At 23.0% G+C, this 8,840-nt stretch overlaps 1 protein-coding gene across 1 annotated transcript; it reads left to right on the top strand.

The window, feature by feature from the left end:
• Positions 1 to 2,019: 2,019 nt before the first annotated feature.
• Positions 2,020 to 5,919, top strand: EHI_042370 (galactose-specific adhesin 170kD subunit, putative; the record flags this gene model as incomplete). The annotated part of the gene is made up of 2 exons (XM_001914290.1): positions 2,020 to 4,670; positions 4,734 to 5,919. The coding sequence occupies 2 exons, from the start codon at positions 2,020 to 2,022 to the stop codon at positions 5,893 to 5,895; spliced, it is 3,813 nt and encodes a 1,270-aa protein (XP_001914325.1). The 3' UTR covers positions 5,896 to 5,919.
• Between the last annotated feature and the right edge of the window lie 2,921 nt (positions 5,920 to 8,840).

Genomic DNA, 8,840 nt, shown 5'->3' with positions numbered 1-8,840 from the left:
TTATTCATTATTTTTATCTTTCTTTTATTCATGACAACTTTCTTATTCCTTCATAATCAAATGAATATTGTTTTTGTTCATAATATGAATATGTTTCATCATTTTATAAATATTTCTCACTTCTTTTTAATTTATTATTTGTTTTATTCATTATTTCATTTCAATATTGGTGTTGAATATATTTTTATTTATAAATGTCTTTATTTCTTATAATTTTATTCATTTTCTTTAACTTATTCATTTTCTTTTTATCATATTTTCATTTCTATTTCTTCTTATTCATTTGTATTCTTTAATTATTCATTTTTATTCTCTAATTATTGATGTATTACATTTCATTTTATCATTATCTGAATCAAATAATATATCAGATATTCTTCTATTTATTTTACTTCTTCATTTCTCTTCTTTCAATACTTTCTCTCTTCTTCATCGCAAAATAATCATTCTATTTTCTATTCTTCTTTCAATTGATTATTTTTGATTGTCATTTTCTCTTCTTATTTCTCATTTTACCATTCACCACAATTTATTTAATTAAATGAATCATTGATTAATTCATCTTTTACTTTATTAATTGATTCTTCATCGTACTTTATCTTTTATCAAAGAGTTTATGACTTTCTCCAACACCAACATTCTTCTTTCTGATTCATTCTATCAAATATTCCATCTCCTCTTTTAATATTTTGTTTAATTAATTCATTCTGTTTTATTTCAAATACTTCAAATTAATATACATAAAACATACCTATAAAACATAATAATATGAACAAATGAATGATGAAATATTTGAATTGTTTCTACCACTTCAATAATTAATTTGTTATTAAATTTTCCATTTCAAAAACAATAAATATAAATTCAACATAAAATGAATAAATAATTTGATAATTATATTAATTTAATATAATGACTATGAATTATTTACAGAGTGTTAATGAATTTATTAAAAAATAAGATGAGATAATAAACCAATAAAAATAATTCATTCCTCTATTATTTTTAACAACACTCTTATATTATACATTGTTTCTATTTATTTTTATTTTATTTAAAGTAGATTTTATTCTTTTCGTCCAAACTCAAGTTTCTTTAATACAATTGTCGGTTTTAGTTGATTAATATTTAAAATTATTTAATTAATGACTGTTCATTTTTTGTTGCAACGTTATTGGATACATAGATTTTTGATAAGTCATGAGTTGTTATTAATTGATAGAAAGTAATATTATCAAGTCAATAAGAAGTTGGTTATAATTATCAGTTAATAAACATGATTCTAATAATTAGTAAACGAATTAATGTAAAATAAAATAATATAACTCGTTGTATTATTCTAATATTTGATAAAATATACAAAATATACAATGGTTAATATCCATTATTATAACCATTTTATAATATTCATAAAACATAAATGAATATGTTAAAAAAAGAATTATAACTAAATTATTTATATAAACATTCATTTAAATGGTTTTGGTAGCTCGTGATTGAAATATTTTGATATTATAAAATTCAAATAATAACTTGTTTAAATGAATATAATATTGTTAATGAAATTTAATAAATAATAGTGTATGAATTATTGTTATGAGAAATGACTCAAAGATATTAAAAATAGATGAGATACAAACAAAGAAATAACATGAAAAGATTGATGAAAAGAAACTAAAAGGAAATGAAGGAAATAATGATGAGATTGTATCTGAAAATGATTAATGACAAGAAATAATTCAAAGTAAAGAATAGTATTGATGAAAACAAGAATAAATAAATAATGAAAGAAAGAATAAACAAAAAACTAGAAAAGTGAATTGTTATAAAAATGAATGGAAAAATGAAATGAATTTATTCTTGGTTCTATTTTTATACTCTCCTCTTATTGTTTTACTTGATAAATTTCTGTTCCAAAAAGATATATTCTATTGAAAATAAAAGAAGGAAAGGACAAATTCTGAATAATAGGAAAGGCAATTGAATTTAAACAAGACAATGAACTAGAAAGACAAAGATATGAAATTATTATTATTAAATATCTTATTATTATGTTGTCTTGCAGATAAACTTAATGAATTTTCAGCAGATATTGACTATTATGACCTTGGTATTATGTCTCGTGGAAAGAATGCAGGTTCATGGTATCATTCTTACACTCACCAATATGATGTTTTCTATTATTTAGCTATGCAACCATGGAGACATTTTGTATGGACTACATGCGATAAAAATGATAATACAGAATGTTATAAATATACTATCAATGAAGATCATAATGTAAAGGTTGAAGATATTAATAAAACAAATATTAAACAAGATTTTTGTCAAAAAGAATATGCATATCCAATTGAAAAATATGAAGTTGATTGGGACAATGTTCCAGTTGATGAACAACGAATTGAAAGTGTAGATATTAATGGAAAAACTTGTTTTAAATATGCAGCTAAAAGACCATTGGCTTATGTTTATTTAAATACAAAAATGACATATGCAACAAAAACTGAAGCATATGATGTTTGTAGAATGGATTTCATTGGAGGAAGATCAATTACATTCAGATCATTTAACAACGAGAATAAAGCATTTATTGATCAATATAATACAAACACTACATCAAAATGTCTTCTTAAAGTATATGATAATAATGTTAATACACATCTTGCAATTATCTTTGGTATTACTGATTCTACAGTCATTAAATCACTTCAAGAGAATTTATCTCTTTTAAATAAATTAACAACAGTCAAAGGAGTAACACTCTACTATCTTAAAGATGATACTTATTTTACAGTTAATATTACTTTAGATCAATTAAAATATGAAACACTTGTCCAATACACAGCAGGAACAGGACAAGTTGATCCACTTATTAATATTGCTAAGAATGACTTAACTGCTAAAGTTGCAGATAAAAGTAAAGATAAAAATGCAAATGATAAAATCAAAAGAGGAACTATGATTGTGTTAATGGATACTGCACTTGGATCAGAATTTAATGCAGAAACAGAATTTGATAGAAAGAATATTTCAGTTCATACTGTTGTTCTTAATAGAAATAAAGACCCAAAGATTACACGTAGTGCATTGAGACTTGTTTCACTTGGACCACATTATCATGAATTTACAGGTAATGATGAAGTTAATGCAACAATCACTGCACTTTTCAAAGGAATTAGAGCCAATTTAACAGAAAGATGTGATAGAGATAAATGTTCAGGATTTTGTGATGCAATGAATAGATGCACATGTCCAATGTGTTGTGAGAATGATTGTTTCTATACATCCTGTGATGTAGAAACAGGATCATGTATTCCATGGCCTAAAGCTAAACCAAAAGCAAAGAAGGAATGTCCAGCAACATGTGTAGGCTCATATGAATGTAGAGATCTTGAAGGTTGTGTTGTTAAACAATATAATACATCTTGTGAACCAAAAGTGAAATGCATGGTACCATATTGTGATAATGATAAGAATCTAACTGAAGTATGTAAACAAAAAGCTAATTGTGAAGCAGATCAAAAACCAAGTTCTGATGGATATTGTTGGAGTTATACATGTGACCAGACTACTGGTTTTTGTAAGAAAGATAAACGTGGTGAAAATATGTGTACAGGAAAGACAAATAACTGTCAAGAATATGTTTGTGATGCAGAACAAAGATGTAGTGTTAGAGATAAAGTATGTGTAAAAACATCACCATATATTGAAATGTCATGTTATGTAGCTAAGTGTAATCTCAATACAGGTATGTGTGAGAACAGATTATCATGTGATACATACTCATCATGTGGTGGAGATTCTACAGGATCAGTATGTAAATGTGATTCTACAACTAATAACCAATGTCAATGTACTCAAGTACAAAACGGTAATTATTGTGACTCTAATAAACATCAAATTTGTGATTATACAGGAACAACACCAAAGTGTAAAGTGTCTAATTGTACAGAAGATCTTGTTAGAGATGGATGTCTTATTAAGAGATGTAATGAAACAAGTAAAACAACATATTGGGAGAATGTTGATTGTTCTAAAACTGAAGTTAAATTCGCTCAAGATGGTAAATCTGAAAATATGTGTAAACAATATTATTCAACTACATGTTTGAATGGACAATGTGTTGTTCAAGCAGTTGGTGATGTTTCTAATGTAGGATGTGGATATTGCTCAATGGGAACAGATAATGTTATTACATATCATGATGATTGTAATTCACGTAAATCACAATGTGGAAACTTTAATGGTAAATGTATTAAAGGCAATGACAATTCTTATTCTTGTGTATTTGAAAAAGATGTTTCTTCTACATCAGATAATGATATTTGTGCAAAATGTTCTAGTTTAACATGTCCAGCTGATACTACATACAGAACATATACATATGACTCAAAAACAGGAACATGTAAAGCAACTGTTCAACCAACACCAGCATGTTCAGTATGTGAAAGTGGTAAATTTGTAGAAAAATGCAAAGATCAAAAATTAGAACGTAAAGTCACTTTAGAAAATGGAAAAGAATATAAATACACCATTCCAAAAGATTGTGTCAATGAACAATGCATTCCAAGAACCTATGTTGATTGTTTAGGTAATGATGATAACTTTAAATCTATTTATAACTTCTATTTACCATGTCAAGCATATGTTACAGCTACCTATCATTTCCAGTTCATTATTCAATTTAACTAGTTATAAACTTCATTTACCACAAAGTGAAGAATTTATGAAAGAGGCAGACAAAGAAGCATATTTACATACGAAATAACAACAAGAGAATGTAAAACATGTTCATTAATTGAAACTAGAGAAAAAGTCCAAGAAGTTGATTTGTGTGCAGAAGAGACTAAGAATGGAGGAGTTCCATTCAAATGTAAGAATAACAATTGCATTATTGATCCTAACTTTGATTGTCAACCTATTGAATGTAAGATTCAAGAGATTGTTATTACAGAAAAAGATGGAATAAAAACAACAACATGTAAAAATACTACAAAAACAACATGTGACACTAACAATAAGAGAATAGAAGATGCACGTAAAGCATTCATTGAAGGAAAAGAAGGAATTGAGCAAGTAGAATGTGCAAGTACTGTTTGTCAAAATGATAATAGTTGTCCAATTATTACTGATGTAGAAAAATGTAATCAAAACACAGAAGTAGATTATGGATGTAAAGCAATGACAGGAGAATGTGATGGTACTACATATCTTTGTAAATTTGTACAACTTACCGATGATCCATCATTAGATAGTGAACATTTTAGAACTAAATCAGGAGTTGAACTTAACAATGCATGTTTGAAATATAAATGTGTTGAGAGTAAAGGAAGTGATGGAAAAATCACACATAAATGGGAAATTGATACAGAACGATCAAATGCTAATCCAAAACCAAGAAATCCATGCGAAACCGCAACATGTAATCAAACAACTGGAGAAACTATTTACACAAAGAAAACATGTACTGTTTCAGAAGAATTCCCAACAATCACACCAAATCAAGGAAGATGTTTCTATTGTCAATGTTCATATCTTGACGGTTCATCAGTTCTTACTATGTATGGAGAAACAGATAAAGAATATTATGATCTTGATGCATGTGGTAATTGTCGTGTTTGGAATCAGACAGATAGAACACAACAACTTAATAATCACACCGAGTGTATTCTCGCAGGAGAAATTAATAATGTTGGAGCTATTGCAGCGGCAACTACTGTGGCTGCTGTTATAGTTGCAGTTGTAGTTGCATTAATTGTTGTTTCTATTGGATTATTTAAGACTTATCAACTTGTTTCATCAGCTATGAAGAATGCCATTACAATAATTAATGAAAATGCAGAATATGTTGGAGCAGATAATGAAGCAACTAATGCAGCAACATTCAATGGATAAGAACAATAATTAAGAGAATTGAATAACATTTTATGTTTTTAGATTAAAAATAAAAAGAAGAATAAATTGAGTGATAAACAATGAATAAAATAAATAAAAATAAACAAGAATAAAGTGAACATCATTTTTATTTTCATATTTTAACAACACTTTAATCAAATAAGAATTAATAAGTTATTTGTAGATATTCAGAAATTATATAATCCATTCTTTTATTCTTTTCATTTTAATTATTCTATGTTTTAATTCTATTTGATATTTCAAATTATACAGACTTTCTATCAATTTATTCATTTCTATTTATCTTTCTATTCTATCATTTAAATGTCATTTATTTCATATTGGTAGTTGTTTTGTATTTCATTGTATTTATCACATCAATGTTAAAAATAACAGAAAAATAGAAAAAATAAATTAATTCTTATGAATTATTGAACAATAGTATATTTTGTTTATCACATATTTTCATTTAAATTCTATTGTAATAACAAATAATAGTTCTGAGAGTCTATTAAATGAACAAACAATATTCCTTATTGGTTATTTACATATTCTATTGAATTGACAACATAATTATTATTCATTGATATTAGACATTATATCACATTCATATAATATCATTATAATGATATGGTGTTTATTTGTAAAAAACAATAAAAAAATCATTGAAATATTATACAATTAAAATGATATAACAAAGATGTTTTATGAAAATATTATTATTTTAATCATTTTATTTATTGTTATTAAATTAAAAATAATAACCATTAGTTATTTTATTTCAATTATTATCTTATTTAATTTTCATAACTTTTAATTCAGTTATTTCTTCTTGATATTCATTGTTGCTATTTCTACTTAATAACATATCATTACATTCTACTTCATTAAATATGTTATGAATATCACCAACAATGCTGAATCTGTTATTAAAAATTGGGCAACAAAAAAGCAAATAATTGAAAAAGAAGATAAAGAAAGATATAAAAGAATAAAAAAAAAGTAGATGAAGATGAAGAAAGAATAAAAGTAGAAAGGAGAGAATATAAAAAGAAAGAAGATAAAGTGTAATAAAACAAAAGAGATGATAAAAGAAGAATAGAATAAAAAATAAAGGATGCAAATTTTATTTCAACAAATAAAAAAGTTCAATAAAAAAAGCGCAAAATTTAATGATGCAAAATATTTAGCAACATATTTTATTGATGCAAAATATTTTGAAATAAAAATAATTCATCATTTGATATTATTATTATATTTGATAATAAATTATATTATATATTAAATACATCATATTTCTTTATTATTTATCTTTCTTTTTATTATTTCATATATTAATTATTATTCATTCATTTATTATTTATATTTCATTTATTAAATAAAATGAAAATGAAATTGTAAAATATCAATCAATTAAATATTCATGAATAATAACTTATTAATATTTAATAATTGAAATAATAAATAATAAAGTAACAATAATGATATATTCATTTTATTCTTTATTTGATTTGTTCAATATTAGATTATTTTATTTCATTATCATTTCATTGTCTTCATTATTTTATTTCATTATTTCATATTCATTTATTATTTTTAAAATCAAATAAACAATAATATTGATATTCATTCATCATATTCATTTAATATAATAAATATACACAACATTTCAGAATAAAGAATGAATATTTAACATTGGAAATATTGAATTATTCAATATTTTATTCAACATAAAATCAATAAAACATATATTTTGATAATACACAAATGAAATATTAAAGAAATATACAATACTCAAGAATTAATAAAAATGAAATAAAAAGAATGAATAAATGAATATAAAATTGATAAATAATAGAAGAAAGAAATAGAAACAAAAAAGAAAAACAAATAATATAAAAAGAATAAAAAGAAAGTATAAGAAGAATATAAAAATAATAAATCACAAAGATGTAATAAAAGAAGAAAATAAAGAAGAAATAAAAAGTGTATTTTTAATGTAAAAATTAGAAATATTCAATAACAAGTGTCTAATTTAATGATTCAAAATAATTAATATTGTTTTATTGAAAAAAAAATATTTTACTCTTTTTTATGTTTATTATTTATATGTATAACTTCATTATGATATTTATTATATAATCAATCATATGTGTTATGTTATTATAACATATAATAAATGATAAAATATAAATGAAAATGATATGAATATATGATATAGAATATAAAAACAAAAGAATAATAAGAATAAATGATAAATAAAACGAGAAATGATAATCAATGATATAATAATAAAATCAAAGTATAAAAGATAAACTTAATATTAATATAAATCAAAAGAGAATAAATATAAAATGAAAATAGATATAAAAGATAATAATATAAAAGATGAATAAATATGAATATTCAAATAATCTAATACAACTAAATATAAAAGAATAACAATAAGAAAATCTAAATAATATAAACATAAAAATAATAAAATAAAAAGAATATAATAATATATAGATAATAAGAAGAATACAATGATATAAATAATATAAACAGAGAAATAAATATAAAAATATAAAAATAAATAACATAATAATAAAATAATAAAAATAATTAAATAAAAATAATCAAATCATCTACTTCATTAATATTTTATACAAATTAAGTACATGTTGTTATAAAATATAAACATAAATATTTACAGATTGTATATTTATCATACTTTTTATTTTTTTTATTTTTCTTTAGGAGCAAAATATAATAAATGGAAAATTCTATGGATGCAAATTTTTTTGCATCTTTTTCTCATTTTTGTAAATTATTTAGATGCATTATTTCATTGCTTATTTTCGTGTTCATATTTATTCAATCTTCTATCATAATGAATGAATTAATCGAATTATGTTATTTTGATTATTTAAAAATAATAATTAGATTGAATAAATTATAAATAT

This window comes from Entamoeba histolytica, genomic scaffold, assembly GCF_000208925.1.
Source record: "Entamoeba histolytica HM-1:IMSS scf_1104750516929 genomic scaffold, whole genome shotgun sequence".
Classification (NCBI taxonomy): domain Eukaryota; phylum Evosea; order Mastigamoebida; family Endamoebidae; genus Entamoeba; species Entamoeba histolytica.
This window is presented reverse-complemented; position numbering and strand designations above follow the sequence as displayed.